Source organism: Acanthaster planci, linkage group LG09 (genome assembly GCF_054643075.1).
Source record: "Acanthaster planci isolate LZ-2023a linkage group LG09, COTS_SCS, whole genome shotgun sequence".
In the NCBI taxonomy this organism is placed as follows: domain Eukaryota; kingdom Metazoa; phylum Echinodermata; class Asteroidea; order Valvatida; family Acanthasteridae; genus Acanthaster; species Acanthaster planci.
Window position 1 is genome coordinate 17,580,194 of NC_141785.1, and position 15,596 is coordinate 17,595,789.

At 41.2% G+C, this 15,596-nt stretch overlaps 2 protein-coding genes across 3 annotated transcripts; one reads left to right on the plus strand and one right to left on the minus strand.

Annotated features, from left to right (window-relative positions):
- Window positions 1-1,691: 1,691 nt before the first annotated feature.
- On the plus strand, window positions 1,692-8,336 carry LOC110976655 (dehydrogenase/reductase SDR family member 11-like). Its single transcript, XM_022230127.2, has 8 exons — window positions 1,692-1,836; window positions 2,158-2,335; window positions 3,560-3,790; window positions 4,028-4,122; window positions 4,756-4,882; window positions 4,982-5,077; window positions 6,128-6,193; window positions 7,155-8,336. The coding sequence occupies exons 2-8, from the start codon at window positions 2,180-2,182 to the stop codon at window positions 7,194-7,196; spliced, it is 813 nt and encodes a 270-aa protein (XP_022085819.2). The 5' UTR covers window positions 1,692-1,836; window positions 2,158-2,179; the 3' UTR covers window positions 7,197-8,336.
- Window positions 8,337-8,799: 463 nt separating this feature from the next.
- Window positions 8,800-14,057, minus strand: LOC110976654 (dehydrogenase/reductase SDR family member 11-like). Of its 2 annotated transcripts, none has more exons than XM_022230126.2 (8): window positions 13,892-14,057; window positions 13,513-13,681; window positions 11,607-11,837; window positions 11,278-11,372; window positions 10,694-10,820; window positions 10,461-10,556; window positions 9,679-9,744; window positions 8,800-9,516 (listed from the first exon to the last, which is right to left on the minus strand). In XM_022230126.2, the coding sequence occupies exons 2-8, from the start codon at window positions 13,660-13,662 to the stop codon at window positions 9,475-9,477; spliced, it is 807 nt and encodes a 268-aa protein (XP_022085818.1). In that variant the 5' UTR covers window positions 13,663-13,681; window positions 13,892-14,057; the 3' UTR covers window positions 8,800-9,474. The 2 variants fall into 2 exon arrangements, with proteins under 2 accessions (XP_022085818.1, XP_022085816.1); XM_022230124.2 differs by lacking the exon at window positions 13,892-14,057 and adding an exon at window positions 13,771-13,864.
- Between the last annotated feature and the right edge of the window lie 1,539 nt (window positions 14,058-15,596).

Sequence of the window (15,596 nt, forward strand, 5' to 3'; positions counted from 1 at the left end):
TAGAGCTAAGAGCAAAAAGCCCGTTGCCTTGTCCTTAAATTTTCAAGTTGCTAGGGGGCCTGCCTTTTTTGCCCCCAAAATGGGTCTGGATTCGTCCTTTTTCATATAGGCAGGGATGTGTCACAGGTGTGCCTCGTGTTGATGTGTTTATGTGCACCTTGACAATGTCCTAAGGATGCACTCTTCACAAACAACAAATTATACAACAGGTCACATTTAGCTCACATAACAGATGTTATTCTGAAACAAATAACAGGTTCCTTTATATACATCAAAACTCTGAGATGCCATCGAATTAATATCGCCCGTGTTTGTAACCTAAACAAACACGAAGCCAGCTCTACTTCCAGTATCGATTTCTGCAGCCATACATTGTGTAACAGTAACTTTATACTTGGGCATTCAACTGTGGTGCAAGGTAATTAAATTACGGTAGAAGCTACCCATAATTTTTATTTCTGAAATTTCCAAGTAGTCTAGAAGTCAGTTATGTATGCAATTTCGTATCATTTTTAATTTTTGTTTTGCAATCATGTCAACATTAAAAATTGAAAGCCTTTCAATAGTAGAGGCTAGGACACTCAGAGATTAAAGTGTAGTACTGTTGAGTAGAAATGGAAATACGCCCTCTGTCGCCAGGATTCTGACAGTAAAGCTCTCTCCAGCGAGTTCCGAATGGTTCAACTTGATACCCTCCAATTGCAAGTTCTGGCCTATCTACAACCAACGACTGCTTATTGAAGTTGCGAGTTGGCCAAATAAATGGACCTGCGGATCGCTAACTATACTTTAATCGAAAGTTGAACGCTCGATTGAAGGCAGCATAGTGTGCGTTACAGCGTTGGTGTTTCCAGAATATGATGTGAATGAACTCTGCTCTCTCAATACGGTTGCTCGTATTCGCCAGTGACGCTTTCAAATCCGATGTTATGGTTTCGCCAGAACCAGTACAATCTAACGAGACCGGGGCAATATTCTTTATGAAACGTAAAACATAGGCCTACCAGTTTTATAAAGTGCTAATTCATTTTCATTTCCACCAAAATCATAACACAGTAAAGTCCTCATTGAGAATGTACTTGAATGAATCAATCTCATTACGCAGCAACCCAACTACTAAATAATGAGTAGGCATATGCCACGTGCAGGAGCAACAGGTCGTTCAACCAAATTACAGGCCTACATCGTTTATGATTCACTCTGTCAATAAAGATCATTACCCTTAATCTAACTTGTCTGTTGCGATGAAAGAGCTTGCTATACATGTAGATACTGTGCATTGCCATATGTGAGTTACTTTTTCGACTGTGTGACTCCGACAAATGAACTAAGACGACTCAAGAACTCGATCGAGGCCTGCTACAAAAGTGATTTCCGGCAATTTCCAATCTGTTGGACGAGGTCAAAATTACTATGCTTCAGGAAAAGGCGAGCCTGTGATAATGACACTGTTGGGACCATCAGATAAAGAAACCTAACATGTTGCCCAACAATGCAGCAACCGAACCAAGAAAATTAAAGGAAACAGCTTTGAAAGAAGATGATTCAAAATTATCAAGTATATACTCTAAATGATCAGAGGTCATGCTCAAAATGTTTGCTCTAAATACGCCTCCGTAGAATCATGTTGTCGGCACCAAACTTTTTTTTTTCACTTAAAGTTGTGACTGAAGAGGGCGCCTCATCTACGGCCCGGCACGGTATATGTCATGTACATCTGCATGGTATGTCTACCCTTTAACAATGCTGTGCAATTGCACTTTCGCCTGATCGGCCGACTGTCACGCCTGTGCCCACTCGATGCGTGGTTCAACCAGCTGTTTGTGCCCGATTTCGGTTTGTGAAATTTTCGTGCCGAGTTAGAGTACACAGATTTCTAATTTGTTGGATTGGATTGGATGAAGAAGGTTGAGAACGTTAATTATAATTCCACTCAAAATCTTTTGGTCCTTGTATTGTAAGCCTATGGTATAGGCTATACCACTGCCCAGAACTGCGGGCAGGGTCCGACGTCCGCCCCGCTCCCACGGTGGACGTCGGACTAGTTTAATTGTGGGGGTACCTTAAGTTATAGCCCTACTCCCGACACTGAACCATGTAGGCCTAAGCCCTTACATGATATGGGGTAGGCCTGATGTTTTCAACGTTACATTTCAGAACTGGTAGTCGTCACATCATCATGGCCAGCAGTGTTGCAGGGGGTATGCAGAGATGGGCTGGACGTGTTGCCTTGGTAACAGGTGCCTCTTCTGGTATTGGTCAAGCCACAGCGAGGGCACTTGCAAGACACGGCATGAGAGTAATTGGCTGTGCCAGGAACATCAAGCCAATTGAGGTCAGGAGCATTGGCGGTGAAACCAAATTTCACTGTGACTCTAGTTTGGTCCCCTTTTGTCATGTTTGTGACATGGGCACCATTCCATTGGCATCGTAAGGGGAAGGGGAGTGCTCGGCCCACCTCCAAAAAAAAAGAGAAAAAATGGGGAAAGTGTAAATGAACCCCCCCAAAAAACAGATGAAACATAATGAAAATCACTAATTTGTTTGAAGAAAAGCCGTAAATTGACCCCGCCTCCCCCAGTTGATGGTTTATCAGTCCGTAGCTGATGCATGACAAGTGCTTTTTCTCTCCTTCCCCCCCCCACCCGAAATTTTCCCCTGCTTCCAACCAGCCCTTACAGGACACCTGCAGGGAAAGGCAAACACAAATGTAATTTCTATTGAGCACTTGGGTTTGAGCATTTGAAATCTTGTACAAACCACACATCATTTGCCTTCAGTGCCTGCACTTTAGGCTGTAAAGTGTTCTCAATGATCAGTGTGACACCCGACTAACATCTTCCATTGTTATGGGTAGCAATAGGTAGTAAAGTTTTGCAATAAACCTTCAAAGCTTTGTTAATGACCCAAAAAACTAGAGCCAGCTAGTACTAGATTGGCATTATTTGACCACCACACATGCTATTCAGTGAAGAATTCACTGTAATTTTATATGAATATGTCTCACTGTTTGTTTTACACATAGTTTCTAACCAAACGCTTCCTGAGTGCAGTGATGGCCTGTCTTGGAGACACTTTACAGTCACAAAGTATTTTGATGTTGTTTGATGTATCCGGTTCGTAAGTGTGATGTCACTTCAGTTAAAACCACGCCCATTGCACATGCCCTGCATGTAGAGTTACGTGCATTGATTGCCCTTTACATGGAACCATGGAACCGGAAGTTAACACGCAGCTTCAGCCATTGTCCAACGGGAGCCTGCAAATGGTGGCGCGTCCGTCTTTGTGACAAAGTCACTCATGAACCGGATACAGTACCGAAGTGTGATGTCATTTAGAGCCAGGAAGTACTTTACAAACAAATGGAGTGCACGTGTTAATTCACGCACTGGTTCTTGCCCCAATGCCGTTTATGGGTGTTGTGTGAGTGTGACGTCTTCACTCCGATACTCGGTAATTTATATCATAGCGAACAATTTATAAGAGTTTTAAACTTTTGAGACAAACTCAAAGTCACTACTGGACCCTACAAGTGCCGGCATATCCCCTCTCTTCTCAGGATGATGCCCAAGTTTTATTGGCAGACAGCACTGTCACCGGCTCCCTACATGCCATCAAGTGCGACCTGACACAAGAGGACGACATCCTGGCAGTGTTTGCCCAGATTAAGGAGAAATTTGGGGGTGTGGACGTGTGCGTGAACAATGCCGGAATGAACTATTCAGGCTCACTGGCTTCACCTGAGGGCGTGCTGAGTGGAGTGACTGCTAAATGGCGAGACATGCTAGATGTAAGTCCTCGTACAGGTCCCCCATTGAAGAGATGTGTACCCCAGTGTTCACATTATGACGGCAGAATTAAACTCTCCCATCCAATTACATAAATATATTACAAGGACACAGCTGTGTGACTTCATTCCGTAAAGGTTTTCATTAACCGATGTGGTATTTCATCAGTGACCCAACTTCAAAAAAATATGGCCCATGGCAGGCTGTTTTCAGAACGTCTCTATTTGTTTTCATGACAGGTGAATTTTTTAGCTGTGGCTATTTGCTGTCGAGAGGCTGTGAAACAAATGGAGGAGAAGGGAGCAACAGACGGTCAGCTGTTGGTGACCAACAGGTAGAGTGGACATTGGCTCAAGGAGGATTCGTTTCTGATTGCCAGGGCAGCCCTTCAGAAGTGGATCAAGGCGGTTTTGTTTTGGACCATTTCATTTTCCTTGCACCAAAAGGGTATATAAAGCCCCAGTATGTGGCCTCGTCCCTCGAGTGGCCAACATGACAAAACAAACTGAATTACAGTAGCCCGAACAGTCCTAAATTCTCCCATTTCAGTATGGTTTTACATACACCCTAAGGGGTTAGGGTTAAACTGTCAGTGGGAAAACTCTTGGAAGTTCAACAAGGCAAAAGAAATCTGTGACACAGGTCAAAATGCACCTGGGTGAAGTTTTCCACCTCCAGCTCTGTTAGGGTTAATAGTAAGCAGTACACTTCAAGTAAGCCTGATTCTTTTGGCAATCTTTGACTTCCAAAACCCTCCAAAATTTATTGCATGCAAGAACCTATTGACACATTCCTCAACTCTCAACAGTGACTGGGCCTGGGCTTGAAATTTTCTATTCATTAAAATCTTCCAAACCCTGGATCCTGAATAAGCTGAAGATATAGGAATTAAGTTTTTTTTTAGGGCCATCGCAAGACGTGTGCAAGAAGTCACTTTGAGTTGTTGAGCTTCATTTGTCTTTTGCAGCATGTCTGGTCACCGATTGACTTCTAAAACCAGTCATTTTTACGCCATCACCAAGCATGCAGTGACTGCCTTGGTTGAAGCTGTCCGACGGGAACTCAAAGAGAAGCAGAGTCGTATACGAATCGCAGTAAGGTTCATCTTATAGTTCCTTTCTTTCGTGTTCTTGGCATCCATCGGTTGTTACTGATTTGCAATAGCTGTAACTTTGGATGTCTTATCTTTCCAGCAAGTCTCACCTGGCTTAGTGGAGACAGCATTTCGAGAAAGAAGTTATCCAAATGATGATCCTGCAACCTGCCGTCAACTTTATAAAACGCTCAAGGTAAAATAGATTCAAAACTATCACTACCTTCCAATCATTCACGCACTTGCTAAGAATACATTCCGTTCCGGAATTGTCCTGAGTTTACAGACCGCAAAAACTCGAAACTTCCGATTTCCAACAAAATAGAAAAAAGATAATAAAAACCAAAAAAGCTTGCAAAGATCTAGGGACGAATACAAAGCGCAGTTCCAATTCATAACGACATCATTTTTTCGTATTCTGCAAGATTTGCCGATGCGATTTGCGGATCTCGGCCGGAGGAGCAAATGACATTAAGATTCACATGAGTTAAGAAAAGCGCAAAAGGAATACGCAAGCTGAAATCGCCTTTGGGATATCGGAAAAACTTTGTCCATGCTGTGCGCTGCATAGCAAGAATACTTTTAGCCGAGGGCCCTCTTGCAGCCTTGTGAATTTTTTTAGTTGTCACAGCACTGCCACAAATTTTACACACTGAATTAGAATGTTCTGTGTACCACACTTTCGTCGAGTTGCATAGTGGACATTCTTGGGCGTTTGCAAAGTTTTCCTGTAGGGTAAAGCTGCCGCATAAGTGGATTTCAAATTCGATCCAGCTACGCCCAGCGGACACATATGTTTTGTTCTGTTCCTGCCTTAATTCGCCAATATTTTGAACAACCACTTACAATTTGTTGGTGCTGTTTCTGCAGCAACAATTTGGCTGTGTTTGCCGTTTGCTTTTTTTTCCTTTTCTGCTGCGTCTCGACAATTATGATGACCTAGTCTTCGGGAAGGGAGAGGCATGCACAGGCAGGACAGCTGAGTGATTTCCCTGAAGGTTTACATTTTGAACAGATAAGCCCCAAATAAACAGTCTTCCTGTTAAGCCCTCGGTGTAATAGTGTAACAAAAATGTTCCCAAGTAAATTACATCTTGTGCATCCATTTACACGTACATGTTTACCCTTGTCGCATTGCCAAAGTTCCCATTACAGTACTTGGAAGTTAGTGAACCATCAGCACAGAATTCCAGCAGTTACAGGTTTGAAGCCTTCTTGCTAAGTGTTTTTATCTTTGGTTCGACAGCCACTGTCTTCCGAGGATGTTGTGGAAAGTATGCTGTACGTACTGCAGGCTCCACCCCATGTTCAGGTAGGCAACCAACTTTCTTGTCATGGAGTTGATATTTCTGTCTTCTGTGTCAGTTTCTGGATCGTGCGGTTGATCTATGGACATGTAGACAGAGATGTTTTTAAACATACAAGCAGATGTTATATTTCAAATGTGGTGTCGAATTTTATATTGTTTTTAAGTTCCTTTTCAAGGTTGAGGGGCAAATTCCCAAGATCTTGTCTGTCACATGTCCGTTTTTTTTTATAAACATGGCAGGTATGTCAAGACATTCGTTTATTGGTCAATAACAGTGAAGTGTCATTTCAATTCAATTTAGGGTTTTCTCATCGGGGTTAACTGTGGCCATTTAAACTTCGCTCATGCTTACTTGTGCTTGCTCGGGTGCACTGGGCACATTGGACAAGGCTGCCATTTTGGTTGAACTACCTTGGAAGAGGAATGCAGGGAGAATGATAGGTCTAATTTTCATAAAGTGGTGTCAGACATCACTAGAAAAGTAAAAAGGGGAAAAATGCTTTGCAGTGATATCATCAGGGGTGGATCGGGGGGGGGCACGTGGGGGCATATTCCTTTTTTGCAAAATAAATAAAGAAATAAACATGAAAGAAAAAGATGGAGTGGGAAGAAAAAAGAGGGAGAGACCCAGCCCCATGGTATAACAAAACTAGTGTTTCGCTTCCGATTACCCAACCCCCCTCATTTTATGGCCAAGAGACTAAAACTTTTTGTTCACCCCCCGCTTTTGGAAAATCCTGGATCCGCCCCTGATCGTAGAAAATGTTGAGGGGGTAGTTCCACCCTGCCTTTTCAGAGTCAAGTTACTCCCTTGTTGAAGCACTAAAGGTCCACTTTCATGCCACCTTTCCGGAATCTTGGCTTCTTGGCTGGTGACCAATCTGTGTACAGTTTTCATTTGTTCAAGGAAGAAACGCACAGTTTCTTTAATCGATATTTTATATTCTCTGTTTTTGTATCACAGGTACATGACATCCTTGTAAGGGCAACTGACCAGAAAGTATGATTAAAAAGAAACTCACTTTAAAACTAAATTTCTTGAAAAGAAGTTTGAAATGAAACTCCTGATTAAATGGGTTGGTTGTGGTCTCATTATAAAATGAATTTTAATGGAGAAATTGTAAGGACATTTTAGCAATGCTGATGTTATTAAAACATATAGCAGGTGCTTGTCTCGCACTTTGGAACTTTCTTTAAAGTACTAAATTTTTGAAAATGGAGATTCCAATTGTAGACGTTTGATGAAGCTGCGAATTCTGCTTTGAATTTCATTATAGATGTTAAAAAGTTAAAGAGTTATTTATTTGGCTTCTTTCAACACATACATTATTTTTCTAGGTTGAAGCATATTGCTTGCAATACATAGGGCCTAATCAAGTCATGTTTATGATTACCGCATATTATTACAGTCAAGGTTTAATTTTGCAAAGGAAATTTGACATTGAAAGTAGTTTTAATATTTTTTTCTGTGTCACTTAAGGGTATATGGGGCTTTAAACTTGTGAAATATACACGATGCATATGCTTCTAGACCAAACCAAAGCTTCAGCATTGAACTGTTTTTAGTGCAAAAAGTTCCTACTTTGTCTCCAGTTTCAACAAGGGTCACAATTCCTCCAGTTCTCTGTGCATTTCTCATCCCTTCATATTTTGCACGGGTGCATGCATAAGAAGGCTGTCACTGTTCACACGTATTGATTGTCAGTTGTGAATTTGCTCAGAATTCCTTAACAGAAAATAGAAGACTAAAGTGACGAGGAAAATAATAGCTCCAGGGTTGTCAGCAATCAGCAGAGGAAAATGTAACTGACCCAAAGGGGTCACTACTGAAAAACAAGTTCATAATTATTGCAACAGCTTTATACAGATTTTGGTAATTTTCTGTTACGCTTTCGTTTACAAACCCATATGTATCATCCACTATCTCTTTGTGGATTTTGATGTATCTGCGACGTAAGGGAGGATTTCAGGGTAAATGAAATCACATTAATTGATTGGTGCATATTGCATTTCAATACACGTAGTTTAATGTTACTTCACTCAGTACTTTAAAATGCTATCTGGAGCCTCACTTAATGTCAAAACTGCACTTTAGAGTTCTAAAAGAAAAAAGAAATATTAAAACATTAAAATTTATCAAATGTCAGCTAAAGCAAAATTCCATTTCATTGAAACACTGGTTTTATTTTCAAGGAAAATGAAAGAATAATGTATTACAAAGCATGAGAACACGGGTGTTGCAGTATTAAAATCATCACAAAAAAAGATTCATTGTAAAATCTATTTTTTTTTAATTTTGATCACCTGTGCTTGTTTACTTGGTAGGTTAGTATTGCTGTCTAGTGTTATTATGCCTTCATTATGAAAATGATGTTCCAATTTTGGCTGTCAGTAATTCAATTTGGGCAGGAAAATATTGCAAGCCTTCACAAACGAAATGTAATTTATCTGTAGTGTAACTCCCTCCCTGTCAGTGCAACGTTCTTTGCATAAACTCAGAGGATGGTAACTAGGGAGACTTTTATGATGACAATTTTGAAAAGGTTTCAGAAAAAGCTATTAAAGTTTACCTTTTTTCTTTGCACTAAAGAAATGCAAATTTGTCTTGAAGTTATCCCATTTAATGGGAAAACTAAAAACATTCAGTAGCATTAAAACAATAAACTCAAAGTGCTTCACAATACTTGAATTAAATTCCTCATGGTACATTAAATGGAGCACTAATCCGTTATGTAGAGTTTGACACATCCAAAAAATTAATATATTTCAGTCATTTTCATGGAAAAGCTCAGCCTTGATACATTATCTATGATGGTATGAACATTATGCATGGCAATTAAGACTTTGAGAGTGCCAAAGCAATAAAGTACATGTATTGCATATATTGGCGGGGATGTGACCTTGGAGCACTGACAGTCTAACTACTGTAACCAACTACAAGATGGACAATTCCGAAAAATTCCTGTACAAATATTCAACTGCTTTGCTATTTCCTTGTAACAACTTGTATGATTGCCAACTTTCAAGACGGCCTTTATACATGTGCATAGATTAGGATTTTCAGTTGGAGGTAGCATAAAAATAACCTCTTTAGGCTCCACCAGTACAAAATTTCATTTTTTAAAATTAATGTATGAAAATGAAGTTCAAAAATTGGCATTTGCACAGCCGAATATAAAATAGAAATCTGCATTTTTGATACTCTAAGAACCTGGAAAACCACACACAAACGGCTGAAGTGGCCCTGGGAAGTTCAGTTCTTCAGTTTGATCTCCTGTGTGCTCTCAAAAGGACTGCTCCGTTGGTCTGATAAGGATATCATGCACCTGTCATGAAAACACACAATGATTGTTTAGATGCTTCATCTAGCAAAAGTACAGTTAACTTTCGTTCACTTGCTACACCTGCTCCATTAGAAATATGCAGTGATGGAAGCTTTTCAAGACAAAGTTAATGCTACTTTTTTGACAAGATAGTTGCGAACATACCTGAACGTGGGGTGGCGTTTGCAGTACATGGAGCATATTATCAGCAATATCTTCAGGTCTTAATGCCTGCCATACACAAATGAAGAAAACATTTCCGTCATGCAGTTCAACCATCTTAAAGAAAACCTACGGCTGTATCCGTACCATTCCAAGGCTGCCGAGTGACAAACTGCATTTTCCATGGAGGCATGTTTACGTTGCTAGCTGCAGCGAAATAATACGGATGCAGAATAACCGAAGCAGGATTCGAACCTGTGACCTCTGGACACCAACAGAACTCCCCAGGGCATTTACAGAAAGACATCCAAACTGTCTTTTACCATTTAAGAGAAGGCCAAAGACAGCCAAACATTTTTGTAATGTTCCAGATGATAAAACCGAAATTCTGCCCTAATCAACTTTTGGGGAAGTCGGGTTCTGGAAAAAAAGGGGGATGTAGAAAACGTGTACTTGGCCTCTTTTCTTTCCATTCAAGCCCGTGGTAAAATGTTTAAATAGTGATGGCTCACAAACTACATGCACAGTTGAAGTTCAAAAAGATGGAGGTGAGATATCCCACCCCTCATCTCCACCACATAGGTGAGGTGAACAGGACAGTGGCAAAGTAATTGCTATTCCAAACAACTGTGAGCAGGTAGATGACCTAATGATAATGGAGAGTTTTCAAGAGAGCACACATAACCGAGAGCTTTATTCTGTGGAGATTAATTGGGTTTCCATAACTTTTGCACCTCTACGATTCCATTTGGACAGTGGTCAACATTTCAAAGAAAGCAGCTTACCTCCAACGTTTTGTAAAAAGCATTGACCTCTTCGGGATAAAAGCCAGCTTGCATGCGTTCTTGAGATCTTGTATCTACTATCCCAGGTGAGATTTGCTGTAAGAAGTCCAAAAGTCAAGGCTGAAAATAATGTAACAGTGTGAAAAAAGTAGGGAAGGGTAGCTGATGTAATCTACGTAGAGCAATTGTTCAAAGTGGACGAATTTTTTTCAAGGATTGAAGTCGGGGCTTACTGCAATTCTTATGTGGCTTTTCTTCTCCCTCAACTCCCGTCGGATACCTTCCACCAAGACACTCACAGCATGCTTGGTGATGGCATGAAACAAGTTGACTTTTGGGGTTAATCGATGGCCAGACATGCTGCAAATGAAAAGACAACTGCCGTCATTTGTGCAGGGAAGTTTTGCGAGCATAACGACGTATGCTCTTGTGAATATGTTCCACAAGAGGTTATCCAAACTCGCAGAACTGAAAATGTGGTGCGAAAGTACTGAAATCAAAATGTGGTTTCTGAAAGTAGGTTAACGATGAAGTCCTTGAGAAATTCAAAACAGATCCAGAAGTCTTCCAATGAGCTACAATCAGTGAGACATGTCCTGAGTGGGACCAAGAGAGGGCGCAATTTTCACAGCAACGTAGGCTCTTTTGGTGGGAACTACATTTTGCTGGCTCACAAACAACTATGAAATGCACTTGTTATAATTGTGTGCCTACCGACATCAACACTCCCCTCCAACATGGCTCTTTTCAACAAATGATCTGAGGAGGTGCTTCTGCTCGGTCCACGCAGATCTCGATACACCAATGTCCACTCTACCTGTTGGTCACCAACAGCTGACCATCTGTTGCTCCCTTCTCCTCCATTTGTCTCACGGCCTCTCGACAGCAAAGAGCGACAGCCAAAACATTCACCTGTCATTACACAGGGAAATGAAAGGGCAATGAAGGACCAAAGTGGTGGGATTACAACCATTTCTGTTCTCAAAGATTGAATGATAATGAAGGACTTAAAAACCTGAAGAGAGAGAACTAGCTCTGGATAAAAAAAACTTCAACCAGGAAAGTTCTTATGAGTGAAAAGGAATATCTTTTCTACATGCCTACAAACATCAGTTGAATGATGGTCCAGTTTCAACGAATACTCACATCAAATATTCCTCGCCATTTTGCCGCATCTCCATTCAGTACGGTCAACTGTGAACTAAGTGAACCAGAATCACTGAATCCTGCATTACTTATACAGACGTCCACACCGCCAAACGTCTCCCTGATCTTGGCAAACATCGCTAGGATTTCATCCTCTTGCATCAAGTTGCATTTGATTGCATGCAGGGAGCCGGTGACAGTGCTGTCTCCCGATAACATCTGAGCATCATCCTAGATATTTAGAAGTAGGACAAATTCAAGGATTTCCTTGTAGTAAGTACTGTATAGAATTCCCTACTTGGCCAAGTCTTTATGTAATAGATGCTTGATTACAATTGCAGATAAGCCCAGGATTCCACTGAACACAGAAGACACTCAGGTTAAACTTAGCCTGATAAGTGCAGTACTTGCCAACTGGACAGCAGGCAACTTAATACTTTCATGTCTTCTTTTTTTAGCCAACTAATTAAAATCTCCACAATTTCCTGACAAAATGCTGGTAGTGGATCTTGAAAATTTCCTTAAAAGGAAATGGAATGATTTGAAAACAAACCTAGGAAATGCACCTATATGTGTCTCAGTTAATATCATTTTTTGATTTGTGTTTCTCTATTTCAAGGGTCTTTTCGGTTTTTATGCTGATGAGTATTCTCATATTCATGAGCAAATGATGCAATGTGATGTAATCTCAGGAAGAGAGCCTCAATGTTACATTGGTCTGTACACGAAAGACTCCTGCTTGTTTAAAGACTTTGCTTGACTACAGTTTCTCTCCTGGGTGATTTGTTGCTGTTTAGCCACATAGCAATTCAACCCTTTCTGAGAAATATTTTCAGTGAGTAAATTCTAGTTTCGCATTTTGAACAGAAAAACTATGCACTGAACTATGCCTTCCCAGGATGACATCACAACTATAGCAACAACAAAAATGTGCATTTTAGCGTATTTTTCCAAACGTGGATGTAAACAGTTTTTGTATATTTTAGAAGAGTATACCCCAAGAACCCAAGGGGTTCATTGTCTGCCACACTCCCGTGAGCTTGGCGGACATCGAAACCAACAGTTCTGGTGTAAGAAGAGGATACAGTTGCAGAGTATATGTACACAGTCTAAGAATCAGTGATGGAGGTCTCGAGGCCGGCCTTGGCCTCGAGGCCGGCCTTGGCCTCGAGGCTATAACCTTGAGGCCGATTTTTGAAAGCCTTGGCCTTGGCACCCTCTGGACTTGAAGAATGAGTTGAAGTCCAGTTCGAGGGTACCCATTTGAAATCAGTTTCCTCGCTTTTACTTTTTCCCCAAACATTTTATTGTGACAACGCATTGTACTTGCGACGATCATTGCACAAAAAGGATAGCTTTTTTGTATTTTATTTATTGAGGGCAATTAAAGCTTCTGTATTTTTTTTTTCTGTTCGTGGTTGGTGGTGTGAGGGAGAGGACTCGACCATCCTCTTAGCTGTACTATGTTGCAAGAATATAAACACTGAGCTTTGCAACACCAGCTGAACGAGATAATTTCATTCGAATTTGTTTACCACATTGTTTAAGATGTTACACTGAAAGCAACTAATTCATGTAACATAGCACTTGGTTACAAGAACTAAGTTCTTGTCTTGTCCTGCACGACCGTTTTTTGTGAATCTAGGTGAATTTTGCTTCCGGCCAACAGTGCTGTTAGAGAAAAATCACCTTTGATCATGCAGAGTTATGTTATACAATAAAGTGTGTAAGAACTGCACTTGGTATTGGCCTTAGCCTCAGAAACTGTGGCCCCGGCCTTGAATGGCAGTGACTCGGTCTTGGCCTCGATCAGACCCAGGACTTGGCCTCGGACGTCGTGGACTCTACTCCAACACGGCTAAGAAGACCCATCAAAAGTATCTCAATACCAGTGCCACTGCCTGACCTCAATTGGTTTGATGTTCCTGGCACAGCCAACCACTCTCATGCCATGTCTTGCAAGCGCCCTCGCTGTGGCTTGACCAATACCAGAAGAGGCTCCTGTCACCAAGGCAACACGTCCTGTCCATCTCTGCATGCCCTCTTTGCTGGCCATGATGATCAACAGTTCTAAACTGGGAAGGGAAAAAAATTAAATTATTTCAACTGAAGACAAGATGCATGGACTGGTAGTGAGAAGAAACAAACAGTTCAACATGTTTACATTTGACACATGAAAGTGAAAGGAACAATGTGGAAATTGTGGAAGACAATTTTCCTGGAAGATTCAAAGCAATGGTTACACCAACGACCGTCTTTTTGAGTGAAAATTGTCATATGCATACGTCTATGACCTTGACCCCATTCAATATCCAACGATCTAACACACAATGGCCCCCATAATGAACGCTCCGAGTGCGAGAGCTTGTGTGATGGTGATACGATATCTGGAGCTATTTTTTAGCATGGGAACATGCGATCGCCGACCATCACAGGGGAAGCACAAATAACAGAATCCTCAGGTCATGCACAGGACCCAATACCTCTCTGCATATGCAACCAGAAATGAGACGTACACTTAGGGGTGCAGACCACTAATTCAAGTGAGAATTTTTGACCCGCAGCTCATTAGCATTAAAAGTGCCCCCCCCCCATTATCTTTTGAAAAAGGAGATTGTTTGGCCCCCAAAATGGTGAGATTGTGTAAATTGTTGCCAGGATCAACTCCCTGGGTCTTTGAGCTTTCATATGAGAGCAGAAGGGCTAAAAACTACGGTTGAAAAATGGTCCTTAGTGCCCGAGAAAGTTGAGGGTTGCCACTTGAAAAATGGCTGCAATCAGACTTCGGAAAAATCACTTTTGGGGGGGTGATTTTGTTTTGTGAGAATAATTAAAAATGTAATTGGTTAACCCACAAAAAATTGAAAAGAAATTGAAAGATAAGTGACCAGACAAGAATTTCATTTGTGTCTCAGAAATCTCAGGGATGTTGGCGTGCATATGCTATTGGGCCCTGAACGGTGCTGATTTTACACTGTGGCAATGGGGCTTGAATTAGTGGACTGGACCCTTATGACTGAAAACAGAACACCTGCGAAACTTTATTGCACTTTTTTCTCTGAGGGTGCACCCTCGTATTTAGGCCAGAAATATGTCCGCCAAGCTCATTAATAAAAGTTATAGTCTCTCAATATTCTATATTAGAGGGTCCTGAGGAATTGAAGAAATATGAGACTGAGCCTCTGGGCCTGACTCAAGGCTTCCAATTCTCAATTTGGATGCAATCGGGTTTGAAAGTGGCACTATTTGAGCCATTTTGCCTAGGGATGGTTTTTGAAAACTTTTCTGGACAGGGACATTTTCTGGATTTTAAGGGTGGTCTGCTTCTGGTGAAAATTTCTCAAAAATTCATCGGTCAACCCCCCGAAAATTGAAAGGAAAATGAAAGAGGACATGTGAAACCTAAGTTTTCTGTGCAGCCTGAACACCTGTGAGAGTTGTGAGTATTTTTAAAATATTTGTGAAGTATGGGGATTTATCACTGCTGTCTATGGGAATTCATTTTTAGTGGTGCACCCTACACACACAGGTTCTGTCTTCTTCGGTCTCATTTCTGGCTGGGTATATATCGTACTACACTTTCGTCAACTTAACCAGAAATAATAAGTGCGCACCGAGCCGTTTTCTCGGAAAACACATGGAACAACGAGCCTTTAAAAGTATACCCTATAGGCCATATGCCTATCCACTAAAAATTAAAGACCCGTTTTCGAGGGAACTATGGCTTTTTCTAAAAAAATACAAACAAATGTAGGATATTAACTATAATGTCCTAATATTAATCACCCTATATTAACCCCTAAGCAAGCACGTAGGAAGATGATTCTAAGGGGGGGGGGCAGAAAATGAAATCTCTTTGTGGTCCAATGTATGTGATTGTCAGTGCGATTAGCGCGAAACCCTTGCGGTGTGGGGTTGGCAAGGTTTTGTAAGGTTTTGTGCTCTGTAGTGCTAGATACACAAGCCTCGCTGGAAGATTTTTTGATCAAT